At 34.5% G+C, this 17,236-nt stretch overlaps 1 protein-coding gene across 6 annotated transcripts in view; it reads right to left on the bottom strand.

Moving 5' to 3' along the window:
• Positions 1-17,236, bottom strand: part of SEC24B (SEC24 homolog B, COPII coat complex component) — a 71,911-nt gene that overhangs the window by 22,581 nt on the left and 32,094 nt on the right. For all 6 annotated transcript variants that reach the window (XM_031467824.2, XM_031467813.2, XM_031467806.2 and 3 more), the window contains 2 exons: positions 8,423-8,503; positions 5,570-5,793 (listed from right to left, as the gene is read on the bottom strand). In XM_031467824.2, coding sequence (XP_031323684.2) covers positions 5,570-5,793; positions 8,423-8,503 — 305 coding nt within the window. The remainder of the gene's footprint in view (positions 1-5,569; positions 5,794-8,422; positions 8,504-17,236) is intronic.

Consider the following 17,236-nt stretch of genomic DNA (forward strand, 5'->3'; position numbering starts at 1 on the left):
AAGTTTTTTCAATTATCAATTTTCAGAATGAGTTGATGCCAGAGAAATGTACTATGACGTTCAATGAGTTTTGCTTTGCTCATTTTTTTGTTTCCTCTGTTATATATTTAGTATTATTATGAACTCACGGCTCTTCATCAACTCAAAGTGACTTGGCAAATTAGGGTTATTATTCACTTTGATGCCCAAACTACCCAATCTTTGGCCAGTGAGAGCCCCTTCAAGCTGGCCTGAGTGTCCTTTTGACATGAACTCATTAGTCTTTGTTAGCTTCCTTGCTTTCTGGCATAACATTTTGTATTATTCCTCCTTCAGACCTAAAGTTAGTCGTTTATCCAAAAAAGAATCTTGGTTCCTTTTAAGTAGGGTTGGAATCTAGAGACCATAATCTGGATAACAAGGGTGTTCATTGCTAGTGTGCTGTTATTACTTCCCGCTTCTATAATAGGTAGAAATAGAAAACATACATTTTTAAATAGATGGAAAAAAATAATGAGTTTACAAAGACATTTCCAATCCAAATTTTAGAAAATGGCATTCTAACTTCTTTGGTTTTATGTCTGTATCTCTTCACTTTCACTGAAAATCTTGACTCCTATGGTAACATCTTTATTTTATCCTATGATATACCAAAATAGTTGCAAAATAACAATACCAATACTGTTATAAATGTGAGGTTATTAAATTAAATGTAAGATTTCTTTGTAGCTCTTTTTGTCCTTAGATTATTCCCCACTGAAAACATACCAAATACTGTTTTAAGATTAGCTAGAACAGTGCTTTTTTCCTGTATCAGAATGTATCCAACTTGATAAACTGGTTTATTTGTTTCTGTTTGCTTTTAATTTTTAAGGATTGCTGTCTACCTTTTTAACTTCAAAAAATTTTTGAGTAAACATAAAATTTACATAATTTACAAATATAAACTAATACATACACTGCTCTAAATATGACCCTTTTTTTAACCTAAAAAAATGTCCTGGCAATAACTCTATGTCTATATATAGAGATTTTCCACATTCTTTTTTACAGTTACTGAGCACTCTATTATGTGAATGTACTGCAGAATTCTAGCTAATAAATGCAGAATGATAAATTCAGGAAAATCACTATTTTACAATCCATCCTGAAATAAATGATGCACGTAATGGTCATCTGGAATAGATGATAAACAAGTATCAATAGATGATAAAGTCACTAAGTGAAAGCTTCATGAGGAACTTCACAATGAAGAGATCAGGCTGTCACCATATAAACCAACTAATCAATCCCAGCACCACTAAAAGTGAGACAACCAGATATTATGATGTACACAGAACCAAAACGTATCATATTTTGGCTTAGGGAAATAAACAAATGAAGCAATAAACCCAAATATAATCAAGCCATTAGATCTAATTTCTAGTCCATAGGAAGTATAACAGAGGAACAAGTTAAATGACACCACAAGAGGCAATCAGCAAAATTCAGAATATGGGACATTCTACAGGACAACAGACCCAGTTTTTTCAGAAGATCAAAGGCATGAAAAATGGGCAAGGATGATTGTTTTAAAATTAAAGAGAATTGAGAGGCATAAGCAAATACAATTAGTAAACCTTGTTTAGATTCTGATTTGAACAAACCAACTGCAAAAAAGCAATTCTGAAATGAGGCAAATCTGAATATGGACTGAACTTTAAATGACATTTAGAAATTACTATTAATTTTGCTGGATATGGCAGTGGTATTGTGATCTGCAAGAAATGATCTTTTCTATCTCCCCGCCTCCTCTTGCCCAGGATTAGCTTTAAAATCCTCTGCAATAAAAGGTGTGTGTGTGTGTGTGTGTGTGTGTGTAGGGGGCAGATGAAACAAATACAGCAAAATATTGACAGTAATTGAAGTGAGTGATGTTAAGGGGGAAAAAAAAACCTAGATAATGAAAAGGATTCTGAGTTTTTGGTAGAGCTCTAAAGGATGAAAGAAAACATCATTATATGGATCCAATAATAGTGTATAATAGAAAACCCCAAACAAATCCAAGTTTAGGGTAAGAACTTAAAATTCTTTAAGAATTTAGGATATAAAATAAGGGTAGGATATTTAATCAATGAGAAAAAGACTATTTAATAAATATCATTGAAATTAGAGCCAAATATTTTGGGGGTAAATGAGATTTATTATTTACATTATATATCAAAATAAAACCTTAAGTGGATTAAAGATACAAAAAGGTAATCACCAAAAAACTAAAAAAAATTTTCCTAATCTTAAGGTTGAAAAGAGCTTTTAAAGGATACAAACAAAGGTGAAAACAAAAAAAGCAATAACATGATCATATAAAACTAAACATTTTTCCAATGTAAAATAAAATGCCATTAAAATTAAAAACAAATTTTAAGCTCAGGGAAAAAATTCCAACATATATTAGACAAAAGATTAATGTACTTATTACAGATAGCTTTTACAAACCAGAAGGACCTGGATACAATAATGGTGAAAGAATATAAACAGTGATTTCAATTAAGAAACACAAATGTACAGACTTGTGGTTGCCTAAGGGGAAGGGGTGTGGGAAGGGATAAACTGGGAGTATGAGATTTGCAGATAGTGACTGGTATATATAAAACAGATAAAAAAAAGTTTATACTGCATAGCATAGGGAAATACATTCAATATCTTATAGTAGCTCATGGTGAAAAAGAATATGAAAATGAATATTTGTATATTCATGTATGACTGAAGAATTGTGCTGTACACCAGAAACTGACACAACACTGTAAACTGACTATACCTCAGTAAAATAAATCAAAAAAGAAACACAAATGACTGAGAATTATGAAAAAAATTTTGCTTATAAAAATAATTCTTGGCATACTTAGTAATAGAGAAATGGACAGTCACAGACACTCTTGCTGGGAATATTGGCACATTATCTCTCTATACCTGACCACCAAATATTGATCAACTACTGTCTGCCAGACATCTCCACTTGGATGTCTATTTTAACTTAATATGATCAACTCACTTCCCATTCCCTGAATCATTGCTCTGTCTTCACCATCTAAGCTAATACACTACCCTCTACCCAGTTGCCCTGCCAAAAACCTAAGAGTTATCCCTGATGCCTTCCTTTCCTTCACCCACCACATCCAGTCATTCATCAACAAGTCCAAAGATATCCCTTATCCATCCACTTTTTACTACCTCTTTTTCTGGGTTGATGGCAAAGCTTTCATTTATCTCCCTGTTTCCATTTTTGTCTTTTCAAATACTCCCATCCCTAATCCGTTCTTCACATGGTAGCTAAATGATTCTCTAAATACATAGATCAGATTTCATTCTATTCCATAAAATCTCCAATGTCTCCCCTTTGGACTTGGCGTAAAATTCAAGCTTCTGACTATGGTCCTTCCCTAGCTTTCTGATCTCATTCCTATTACTCTTCCCATTGTTAACTGAGTTCCAGCCACACTGGGACTTTGTTCTTGGAACACGTTAAAGTTGCTCCTGCTCAAGTCTCTGTATATACGTATTCTCAGCCTGAAATGCTCTACCCCCAAATTGTCCTAGGGTCTGGCTTTTCGTGTCATTCAAATATTAACTTAAACGTAACTTCTACCATGAGGGCTTTCCTGACTGTTTACTCCATATCCCCCAAACCCAGCAATTTCCTGAACTTGTCTTGCTTCATAGCACTTGTAACTATTTGAAATTAGGTTATTAATTTATTGATTTATTTATTTATTGTCCCATTGGCCCCGCACTCCCACCAAGTTTACAGGGAGAAGGAACTGTTTTGCTCACTTAACTTCCTCTTGTATCCTCAGTGCCTAGAGTAGGGCTGCCACATGGTAGGAACTCAGTTTTCACCGAATGAATAAATAGAGAGAAATTCTCAAGTCTGGTAAATAGGTCCTATGATTCACTAATTCACACTCAGCTATGCCCAGTGATAGGCTGGATGACTATAAAACGTTATGCAGCTTTCAGATGAAGGATAGGCAGTGATATAAAAGTTTCCTCTTATGCTGTTAAAGGAATAGAAAATTTATAAAACAACATCCGTATTTATCAACTTTTTTTATTTGTTTGTTTAAAGAGGTCATTTGGATGACCAGCTTTACTAGCTTCCCCCCACAAATGCACAGCAAGAAACCTAAAAGGATAGACTCCAAGTGTTTATATCTTGATGATGGGAGGATTGGTTGATATTTATCTTCCACTTTTATTTATTTCTGCATCTTATTCTAATTGATCATGAACCTTTTTAAAGTTAAAAAAAAAAAAAAGAAGCCATACAGTATCTATATCTGGGTTTTCACATGTACACTAAAATATTTTTCTAATTTTTATTTTCATTTTTAAACATCAACTTTTTTCCTGTTTTTCAACATTGAAAAACAAATTTTAAGTTTTTTTTCTTCCTCAAAGGATAACCGCTGGAGTTTCCCACTAGTTAATAAAATTTATCTCTAATAAATGAATACAAAGAAAGCCCTTAGATTTCAGAACCCTCCCACTGAGTTGCACTAAATGCAACATTTAAAAGCATTTCAATTTTATTATAGAAAGCTGCTTAAAACTAAAGTAAAATATTCTTATCCTAACTAGGACTTCAAAAATAAATGGCTTCTTTTAAAATTAGTTTGTTCATATTAGATAAAAACCTGTAATCTTGCCAGTAGACAGGTAAGAATTTAAATGTAGATCCTAGCTATGCGCTTTAATTATCATTGCTCACTTACTCTGAAATAGTAGTGTCCCATCTGGACCAATAAAGAAAATCTAACAAAATGGAAGGCAGGTAAGTACTAACCAATCATTTTTCTCCAGTGTGTCTCCCAGTTTCCTCTTTCCTTCTGTGCCTTAATTCTAAGATTAAATTCCAGAAACACATGGTTTTCTTATTTCCACTCTAATTTTCATTGCTTCACCACAGGAGGAAATTTCTGCTAGACTACTAAGAGCAGTTTTTTTTTTAATTATAAGTAGAATGCTTTTGCCATTTCAATCATTTCCTTAAATTCTATTTTTTCTCAATAAATATAAATATAAAATAATTATTATCCTATTACTAAACTGATATGGTATTTAAGAGGTGACTCCCAGAAAGGTCACGTCAAAACGAGTCACAGCAGTAACTATGAACAAATGTACTCATAAGAATTTGTGTGTGGAGGCTTTTTACCAATTTCAGTTACATGTCATGGAGATTTCTTCAACTTAAGAGTTGGAACCAAAATCCCCACCATATTAACACCATGTCATTTTTTTAAGGAGAAAGTCAGCTTAGTAATATAAAATTTTAACTAATAATTAATTTCCTGATATAAAATTAATACCTGTATATTGCAGAGACTCTGAAAAATAAAAGTACAATGCAGAAAAAAAATCATAGCTAACACCTTTTATCTTTTTCTATGTACGAACATACACAAAAAACTGGAACCAAATTCTACGTACATTTGATCTAGGCTTATCTGTGTTCGTACTTATGATCCATTTGAATCACCAAGGGTTTGTCAGAATTGATAACAGTTTCACAATTTTTAGAAATGCAGTCTTTAAATGACTAAATACATACTTGAGCATACTGCTGGAATCCAGAATAGCCTGGGCTACTGGGCGGTACTCCAGAATTGAGTGGTGTTGTGGCATTCTGATATCCAGGCTGAAGAGCTGGGTAACCATATCCAAACGGCTTAGCCAGTTTTGAAGGCTGAGGAACAGTGGGGACTGGAGCTGGAGCCGGGTCAGGTTCAGGAGCGGGCTCAGGAGCAGGACTGCTTGCTGATGAGGAGAGCATATCTAACAAAAGGAAAATAATGGTGTTAACAACAGAAAATCAGGACTCCATAAAGGCTCCTGGGTGGTCCATAACTTTTGGCATTCCCCAATGCCATTTTTAAGTTTTTATTATGAGAAATTTTGAACATAAAAGTAGAGAAAATAGAAAAATTAACCCCATATACACATCACTCAGGTTTAATAATCATTAATATTTTGCTCATCTTGTTTCACATGTTCCCACTTTATCTTTTTTTAACAAAAGTATTTACAAGAAAACCCCATTTTGTATTATTTCACAACAAATACTTCAACTGGTATTTCTAATAGATAAGCCCTTCATATTTATACATATTAAATACATATATAAGAAATATAGTATATATTATAATATATTTATGTATATAAAAATTTATTTTTCTTTTTATTCTCTCAGCAGAAATGGGGACAAGAAGCAGAAGACAAAGCAAAGCAATAAAAAGGGTGCTAACTACTCTTTTCTCTAACTTGCTTTTTTTCTGACCCTGACATCTATTTTTAAAAAGTCCATGGCAAGAGTGGCTTATTTCCACAGTCCCCTAGAAGTCTGCTTTATTTGCAAAGGCAAAACTGTGAAAATATGAAAGACAGTTGCTGGAATAGTGTTCAGCTCCTAGAACAACGTCTGGTATGTAGTAGAGAACAAGTAAAATTTAATGAATGAATGTTCTTCCTTTATTTAAATTTATAACAAAAACTAAAACTTGATAAAAACTGTGAAAAAACTATAGAAAATTTAATCATCACATGTAAGAATAACAACAAAAAGAAAGTCTATTACTCTACTGCACACAATGATTAGTAACATTTTGTTATACTAAGTCTTATTTTTAAGTCAAATCTAAAATAAATGTGTATTTTAGTCTAGTTTTCATTTAAAACTATACTCCTCACCAGCAATCAGACTCTGCGAAGAATACATTCCTAAAAGCATCTGACTTAATAAATTTACTTTTTTTAGAAGGTGGTTGAGGAGTCGTATCTTTCTACTGACTCTGTGGACTCTCATTTTGAAGACACGTTCCTAGGCACTGGGCTATCATCTTGTGCTAATTAGGCAAGCGCTAGCTTCCTGGTCACCCCCCAGGCTTCTTAAAAGGACAAGAGCTTCAATGCAGCTTCTTCAAAGGACAAGCTTAGATCTCCTGCTTGTCTCTCCTCCCAGTGATGGGAATAAAAGTGACAACAGTCATCAGCATAAGAAATAAAGAACTCGGGTCCTAAACATGGGGGTCTAAAACTTCTCTCCTTTTTTGGGAAAGGAATACTGTTTCATACATTTCTACAGTCCTAAGACCTACCTAGTACCTGACATACTTTCAATTCATTTAATCTGACTGTGACAGATATTCACATCTTTCCTTAATTTTGGTGCAGTACAAATAGCTGGAATACTTGCCCAAGGTCATTCACTTACGGTCAAAGCACAGTTCATAACAAGATTAAGATTTGTTGATTAAATGAATACAGACAAACAAAGCAAGGCCATAATCTTTTAAATACATTGCATGGGGCATTTTACCTCAGGTTAATTTGAAGACCATGAAATACTACAGTCACAGTATTCATCCTTTAGTGAATGAAGTAACTTCTAACTTCTATTTGATAATGGCAATTGCTTTTAGAATGGTCCACAACCTCCAACACAACACACACACACACACACACACACACACACAGATTCCCTAGGGAAAAAAAACCTTACCCACAAAAGATTGAGTAGCTTATTTAAGTATTCTTGAAATATTAAAAGGGAACTCTATACTAAGCTGAGAAGATTAGTTTTCTGATTCATAGAATAATGATAGCAAGATAGTGTGTTAAGTCCAGCGTTCTCCAACTTCAATTAAGCTTCATCCTGGATAATTAACAATGTTATAAGAAAAACAAGGGCAAAATTCCTTGTTCTGTTAGTCTTAAAGTTTGGAATCACAAGGGAAGAGAAAGAGGGAGGTCAGGTGTGGCTGCCTGGTTGCCGGTGATAGCAAACAGGCAAATTACGAAGATACCAGTACATGACATTATAATGAAATGACTATTCATTATGAAAGTTAAGTTTGTAATTTTTTTAACACTATCCACCACTCCTGCTCCTATGTAATGCAAAGTTATTTCAAGATACGATTAAAAGGAATGCCTCCAAAATCTACTCCCAAGTTGGGTAACCTATTTACCTGTTGGAGGCAGCAAGGAGCCAGGGGGGGAGTAAAGAGTCAAAAACTATTTATATTCAGAGGCTAGTTGGAAGAAATTCAAGGACCTAAGCATGAGAACAGAAATATAAAATTTATTTAAGGAGTTATCAGCATAAAAAAGAAGGGAAAAGAAGAGAAAAATTTCAGTATTATGTCTCTTAGAAAGAGGAAAAAGATAAGGAACATAATAATAAAAATGGAATAATATATTTCCTTAGGCCTTCCAGAAATAGCATTCATAGTCATTACAAGGCCATTAGCGCTATTAAGTTAAGGCTGAGAAATACCAGGAAAATGTCTTTTTTTTCTGTTAAAAATATAGTCTGATAACTATGTACAATATATGCTCATGTTTGAAAGCAACTGATGGTCAGTCACTTTTTGAGTAAACATCAAATAAGCAGGAAACAAATTACCTGGGTAACTGCCTCCTTCTAGGGCATCGTAACTGTTGGGCATCGGAGAAGCACTGCTTGTGGTAGAAGAGCTGTCAACACCTAAAAGGAAAACCAAAATATCTACTAAGTGTAAAATGATAATGTATCTTAAAGCGACCTTTGGCAATTTTGAGAAAGATGTTTTGCTGATCTAGGAAAATTCCTGGCTCTAGTAAAAATCAGAATGACTGATGTCTGATGACACTGTAAAAACCATATAAAAATTTCTGCTAATAAGAACAGGGGATGAGAGCGGGAAGAATATGCGACTGATGGGTGGAATAAAATTTACTCAGACACATGTGAAGGCATCTTAAACAAATATCAAACTTTAAAAGTAGTCAAACACAAATATCAATTTTAGATTGATAGAAATGTTAATATAATCACTCTCTGAAGATCGGCTCTACCAAGTCCCAGGCTATTAAATCCCTTTTATCAATATTAGGCTATTTTAAGATAATCAAATTCTAATGACTTTATAACTCAGCATAGCTGTATGAAACCTTCATATGAGAGGAGTCTATGGCTTGGGTTGCCCCCTAGCATATTACTTAGCATTTCTGTGAGTCAGTTTATTCATTTCCTCAGTAAAGCTCAAACAGTACCTGGTATATTTAATAAGGTACTCCAATAAATAAGTGTTAGACTATAAGACTTTTTATTATGTGTATTCATTCAAAACTTGTAAGATTAATAGGAATGTTCAGTGGCAATTTATAATAGAATTTAGTGGTAAGTCACACAGATAGTAGAACATACAATATACTTCTCCCACTCATTCAGAATCTCAACAAATATTTTGTTGAGAGCCCACAGTTATCCTAGGTGGGAACGCTAGAGTACATACTGATGAATAACACTGAAAATGCGCATGGCCCTTCTCTTCTGTTAGAGATCTTGGTCTTTTACACCATAAGACAAAATTCTGTGGTACAGAGGTGATCCTGGGCTCTTCACAGTGACATGATAACCAAGGTTTAAACTACATTTTAGGTTCATTTTCAATGGTGATAGAAAAAGAATAGGTAAGCATAATCTTTCATTGAATAATTTTGGTTAACTACAAGAATTTGGTATACTGACTCAGGGCATAACAGCCAAAGTTTTTTGTGTAGGAATTTTTTATTATCAGTAAAGAACATGAGTTGGAAGCAAAAGACTGTAGTTATATTGCACTTTATCATTTACTTGCTAAATAACTTTGGATAAATGACAATCATCAATAGTACTCTCCTCTGCAAAATGAGAACAATTTTTTAAATGCCCTATGTGTGATTTTTAATGTTCTTGTGATGCTTAAATGAGACAGTGGATAGGAAGCAACTTATAAAACATGAAGGCTATGAAATAAATAGTAGGTGAAAGACACTAATACATTCTAAGTGCTTTCTTTGTGGTAAACAGAAAATCATTGCATGTGTATGTCATTACTCTTAAAAATGGGAAGCAAAGGCTCTTCCTTTCTGTTCCTTGTATTTGTTGATTTATAACTAAAGAAGAATGCTGATATATAAGGTCAAAAATATTGAAGGGCTAGCATTAGAAAACAGTACACCAAAACCCAAATATTCATCAACAGATGTCTATCTATACAACATAATATTTTCAGCTATAAAAAGGAATGATATACTGATCCATGCAATAATATGAGTCACCCTTGAAAACATGCTAAGTGAAAGAAGCCAGACACAAAAGGTTACACATTGTATGGTTCTATTTATATGAAATATCCAGAATAGGTAAATCTATACAGAGATAGAAGGTAGACTGGTGGTTGCCAGGGCCTGGAAGGAGGGGGAAATCAGAGGTTACTGCTTCACGCGTATAGTTTTCTTTGGGGATGATGAAAGTGTTTCGTACCATCTAGTTCAGTACATTTACAAAGTCAGAACTAGATAGAAGTGGTGACTGCACAACAACCAAAGTGACAGAATTAGACAGAGGTGGTGGTTGCCCAACATTGCGAACATGCTAAACGCCACTGAACTGTACACTTTAAAATGGTTAATTTTATGTTACGCAGATTTCACCTCAAAACAGATCAATATGCAGACATTTCAATGGGGAAAGAATATTCTCTTCAACAAATGGTGCTGGAACAACTAGATATCCACATGCAGGTGAATGAAGTTAGACCCCTTCCTTACACCTTACGCTAGAATTAACTCAAAATAGATCACAGACCTAAATGTAAGCACTAAAACTCTTCAAATACAGGAGTAAATCTTCATGACCCCGGATTAGGCAATGGATTTTTAGATGTGACATCAAAGGCACAAGCAACAGAAGACAGAAAATAGATATACTGGACTTCATTAAAATAAAACATTAGTGTTCCAAACAATACCATCAAGAAAGTAAGGAGACAGACAACAGAATGAGAGAATATATTTGCATACAAAGTATTATACATAAAGTAGATAAGCAACAAGGTCCTACTGTATAGCACAGGGAATTATCTTCACTATCTTGCAACAATCTAAAACAGAGTGTAATCAGAAAACAATAACCGAATCACTATGCTGTACCCCCTGAAACTAACAAAATGCTATAAAGTGACTGTACTTCAATTAAAACAAAAAAGCAAAAGGGCAAAAATAAGAGCAGATTTTAAAAGGAAAAAATGTACATCGTTGATTTAAAAAATACCATAATATTCTCTCTCATCAAGAAAAACTTTAAAATGTAAATGTCTAGAAATAATGATTCTTGAAAAAAATTAAATCCAAAGGGAAAAACATTACTGACACATGTCAAATTATTTCACAGAACATAATACTGCTTAAGTATACTCCTTAGCTTCTTTCATGTCAAATCAAATATTAATGCTTAAAAATATTGCCCATTTTAATAATAATGCTATAGTAACAAACTTTAAAGTATTAATGTGATAGAAATATTCTTATTTTATTGGATAATTTGAAACCTGCTCGTTTAGAATTCACTTTTAGAAGAAAAGTACAAATGCAAATCTCTATTCGGAACTTGTTAAAACACCAAAGTGAACAATAAGTTATAAATCCACTAAACTAAATAGACTCAAATTTTGCTAGAACTTAATTGTCCAGATTAATTCTAATCAGGTTATGCCAACACTGCCAACACAAATCAAAATGGTATTTTCTTTAAAAGGTACATTATGAAACGTCAATATTCCAGACATGCTTAAAAATACCTTCACTAATTCCCCTACCATCTTACAGAATAAGGTCTAAATGCCTTTGTGTTGTCATAAAAGAAACTTCAAAATTAGGTTTCCACTTTCCTTTTCTCCTCCATCTCTCACCTGCTCCTGTACCATCTTCCCTCTTTTACCCTGTGACACAGTCACACCAATCTTCTCACTCTTCATCCCAGTACAACACTTTTTCCTGTGTTATATGCACTGTACCAACTGGTCTGTTAGCTTAGATTTCTTTTCTCCACATGGCAAATTCCCATTCATCAAGTTTCATTCTTTTTTTTAAGGTTTTTGTTTTTGTTTTTGTTTTTTAACTTTTCTTTTCTTTTTTTAAAATGGCAGTACTGAGAATTGAACCTAGGATCTCCTGCTAAGTACGGGCTCTACCAATGAGTTCTACCTTCCTCCCTCATCCTTCAGATTTCAAATCCTCCATGAAACTCTTCTGATATGCTCATGGAAAATCATTTCCTCTCCTACAGGACATTTTCTCAACCCTGAATTATTGTACTTTACAAGCTGCACTATAATCATATATGATACCTGCTTCCCTATTATATTACGAGTATATAGAGGCATTTATGCTACTGTATTGCTCTTTGGAACCATGATACCAAGAAAAATACTGCTTTCTGCATACAAGCTGATTTTAGTTGAATGAGAAACTTTGGTACTTGTCCCCACTCTTAAACCTTCGATAGGTCCAAGTCGGCCTTAGTCACTTCACACTACAATTAGTGATTATATATATTCCTGAGGTCATATGGAGGGTGAGTATAAATGTGCACTTGGGAAGCACTTCTGCTCATTCTTTTACTGGCTCTATGTCACTGGTCAAGAGAAGCAAAGAGGAAGGAGGGAAAGAAGGGGAGCTAAATCTGAGGAAAGAAGGAAGAGACTGGATCAGAAGAATAGCTCAGAACCTGTAAAGCTGGGAAAAAATATCAGGACGCACTGAAGCCTTCTAAAAGACTTAAGCTGCCCTCTCTCCATAGGTTAACACAGTCTAATGCTTTTACTAGCATTGCTCAACTTGAAATTAATAATTTGAGATTTTATTTCCTTATAACTTGCATAAAATATGGAAAAAGTGTAAGTCAAATTCCATCTCTACCACTTACCAGATGAGATAAAATGGACAAGACTCCTGAATCTGAGTCATTCCTTATTTTTAACAACAGATTTTACAACACATACTCCACAGGGCTAATGTTAAGATTATACAGATACAACACATATAAATTACACAGATACTAGCAGTGACTCAAAAAAAAACTTCTTCATTTTCTCTTTCCTTTCTCTATCCTAAAACAGAGCTACAAATGAGGAGGGAAAGAAAGAACAAGGCAAGAACCTCCTGATTAATAAAGCCAATGGTTTGTTCTCAACTTAAACCAAACTTTCCTTAACATTTATCACTGCCAACCCAGTTACTTTTGATTTGCAAAAATGGTTCCCTTCTTTCTGTATTACTATGCTAACACTCTCCCTGTCTCCAATCTTCCTGCTACCTTAGTCTAAGAACTCACTTTTCTCACTGGCTTATTCCAATAGCCTCTAGTTTCAAAAATTTTTTCTGTAAATGAAAATCAATTTGTACATCTAAAATGCAAATTCGGTTATGTTATTTTTCCTTGTAAACTCCTTCAGTGACTCTTCACTACCTTCAAGATAAAATACAAACTCCTAAATATGAAATTCAAGATTCTTAAAGATCTCACCCAGCCATCCTACCCAACCTCATTCAATTCTTGGCACTATCCTCTGCAGACCATAGGTCCCAGACTCACTAAACTTCCACAAATACGCCACCTTCTCTCAAGCTTCTTGCTTCTTTTAAAAAGTACCTCTGCCTCTCCCCAGGCCTCTCTCCTGCCCAATTCCAACTTCTCTTAGATTCAGTTCAGGTCCCTCTACCTTCCTCCAACCCCCAACCCTCCCTATCATCTCCAATCCATCCCATCCCATCCCAACATTTGGCTCCAGATTCTCCTGTGTATTCCAAAAAACACCATGATTAACACAGGACTTAAAATTTTGTTCTACATTCCAAAGTAGACTGTGAGCTTCTCGTTTTTAATCAAGCTCACAAATGGGGCATTATTAATTTGTTTACAAATTGGTTGTTCAGAACTTAGAACACACTTCTTCAGAGAAATAATGAAATAACTGGTACTTATTATCCCAAGTTAGTTCACGGGCACTTATAAAACCCATAATCCATATTATTGATTAAATACTATAAATTTACAACACGCTGTAAAAAATAAAGCATTTGCAAATGTTTAGTACTTAATTAGTTTTGGGACTAGCCTAGACATCCAATCACCATTTGAACACTATTTCTACTTGAAAGCACTTCTTGAATTCTAACTCTGGACACTGATACCAAGTCTCCCTCTTCTGTAGTCCTGTACAGAAAGTTGGAGTTTCCAACGATAGCAATTATATAAACAGGATGCTTGCAAGTTATATGTTCATCAGGTAACAGGTACCACCTACAAATATATTACCACATTTTCTTTTTAACCCTCAAACTAATACTTTTCATAATGGCATAGATATCTTTTTCTATCCTTCAGAGACCCAGGACATGCATTCAATTTCTAAAATTTTAAAAATATATTAAATATGCATTATATTTAGTTGAAAGATATTTATTTGTTAAAATAATCAAATAGTACATGAGTTAAAGAGAAAGATTTGAACCCTTTTAAAGACTTTTTTTAGGGATGAGGGTGGAAGAAAAGGGAAGATGTTGGTCAAAGAGGACAATGAGTAAGTTCTAGGGATCTAGGGTTCTAATGTATAGCATAATGATTACAGTTAATACTGTTTTACATACTTGAATTAAAAATAGACTTTTCTTTGGAAGTTAGAGCTAAGTGGCCAATACTGTCCAATCTACAGAGGTTGACTTAACACATTTTGTGTCAAAATACAATATTACCTCTTAAATTACCCAAGCAAACCATAAACATATTATGATCTCTGACGTAGTACCTGGCACTGAATAATTACTATTAGCTTGTGTGAAAGTCAAATAAAAACTGACTAGCACCTTAAACCTCATTATGAAAGAGCAAATTTTTTTCTAACATCATTTACAAAATATAGCATCAAGCTGTCACATCACCAGAGCCGTGGGGGAGAGCTTCCCGTTGTCCCCTGGAGTCGCCCCACTCTGAACACTTCCTAGAGGAAAGGGGACTGGGAGTACGTATAGCAGGTGACAGGGCATTAGCCGACCGGGCCTCCCAGGGCCTAGGGCCAGCCACAGCCTGGAGCCTGAACTAGTCCTTGTTTCCTTCCCCCTCTTTCACTTTATTTCACTTCTCAATTTTTATTTCACTCTTACTCCCTTTCACTCCATGTTCAAGTCAGTACTCCCTCCTGTTACAGGTACAACAGTACTTGTCTTCAGCACCGTATCTAAAACCCAGGACAGGTCCACGCTCTCTCTGGCACTAACAACTGAAGGAGTGAATCCCTGTGACTGAATAAACCTAGTGAAGAATTTCAGATATAACCACTATGGGAACCTGACAGCTTGCTATCTGCTCAAGCTTTCTTTAATTTTAAGTTTATTCTCCAACAATTCTGACTTTTAGAAACTCCAACAAAACATAAGACTGTCTCTAGTACAAAATACTATTTTAGTTTCCAAGTGTGCATTTAATGAGGAAACTTTAAAAAGGAAGCCTATTTGTAGCATGTGACTTAAAAAATATAATTAGATGGTTTATGTAAAATTAGAACTGAAATCAAAGTTTTCTTTGAAAACTGCAAGTTTTAAATAAATATCCCTGTACTTGGTTCCTGGTTAGACCTGCTGTCAAGGAAACCCTAACCTTTAATAAATGAAAAGCTAAAATAAGTGGATAGTTACTTTAACTACAACTGTAAAGAAAAATATTACTGATTTCCAAATCTGCTAGCTGATATTCACTGTTGTTCAATAAGCTTTTCTGAAATTGGTGAACAATTCCACATAAACCACACACACAAAAATCTCATGATTATAGGAAATGAATACCACTGAAATGCTTAAAAAGTAGAGCATTCCAGATCTCTACTTGGTAGAAATACTTGTGTGTAATCCCCATGCCAACTTAAGCCACTTTCTTTTACCTCTTTACATATGGAAAAAAGTACTGCAACGGAGCGGGGTCTCAAAAATAAAACTAAAATTCATTTTAAAGCTAGATTTTCTTTCCATTTTTTCTTTCCCCTCACGCAGAATGTTCTTTTAATCTGCAAACAACAGAAATATGATTTTTTTTTTTACAAACCATGAAGAGACAACAACAGGATCCTAGTAAAACTGTGCATAGTATAGTCTTATTATTTTGCTGCCTAATAAGAAAGGCACAGGAGAAAGCCCACATGTAAGTGATACCGCGGTGACCACTGCCACGTGCCCTTTAGTTCTGTCCTACCCCAGAGCTTCGTGTTTCTCACTAGGAGATGAAGACTCTTTCTTCTTCATACCTTTCTGCAGACAGAGAGCCCTCAGTCTGAATCCCTACTCTGTTCCTAGGAGTTGTGTGACCAGAGACAAATGTTACTCTACTTGTTCAGATCGCAGTCAACTCATCCGCAAAATGGAGCCAATTACCTCTGGCTAGAGATAAAGAATAAATTGAGATACGAACATGTTCTCAGTGCCAGTAATGACAGCTATTCTTTTACAGAGGATTTCACCATTTGTCAGACACCGCTCTAAGCTCTTTACAAAGAATACCTTCAATCTTGAAAACAACCATATATAACTGTAACTATTATTATTCCCATTTTACAGATGAGTAAATTGAAACTCATTTTAAAATTAATGAGTTTAAGAAACTTGCCTAAGTTCACAAGCTAGTTAAGTGACAAAGTCAAGATCTGAATCTAGAAGAAGTGACACAAAAACCTACAGCTTTTTAGCTCTTTAGTGCTGTCACCGGCACACAGTAAGTACTCAAAAATGTTAAGCATTATTAAAATCCAAATGCCATGCGTTAAGAACTTAGGAATTTTTAATCTAATATATTCAAGAAAAAAGTAGTTAAACAAGATAAGGTGACAGAAGAAAAGCCATAAAGGCTAAATCTTTTTGATTTCCCTTTTTTTTTTCCAATTTAAGGAAATGGGATTATCAACCACTGCACCTAATTGTAAGCAGAACAAAAATGGGAGCAATTCAGGTTGACAAATAACATTACACAAAATAACACATTTCCGAAATGTGCAAAATAAGGATCATGAGATAAAAAAGTGAGATGTATCTAGAATCTGAAAAATATATACAATAAATAGTAACAGTAACTCAGGGCCTGGGAGCAATGACCCATCAGTAGCAATGACCACACATTACAATCAGATCTTGGTTTCTAAAATACCCTTCTGCACTACAGGAATCAAGACTAAAGGAAATGGTTCATCCCAGGGTTGCAGCTGCCTAAATACAAGATGAGCCGGGCACATCTTATTGAGACCTTAAGGTATTTAAAATAAGTGTTTAAAGATTCATGGGAACATTTTAAAGCCAGTTTGAAAGAGCTGCTACTGGCCAGGTTAAGGGTAAGTTGCTACCAAATTAACTAATGATAGTAATGGATTATTAC

Source organism: Camelus dromedarius, chromosome 1, assembly GCF_036321535.1.
Source record: "Camelus dromedarius isolate mCamDro1 chromosome 1, mCamDro1.pat, whole genome shotgun sequence".
In the NCBI taxonomy this organism is placed as follows: domain Eukaryota; kingdom Metazoa; phylum Chordata; class Mammalia; order Artiodactyla; family Camelidae; genus Camelus; species Camelus dromedarius.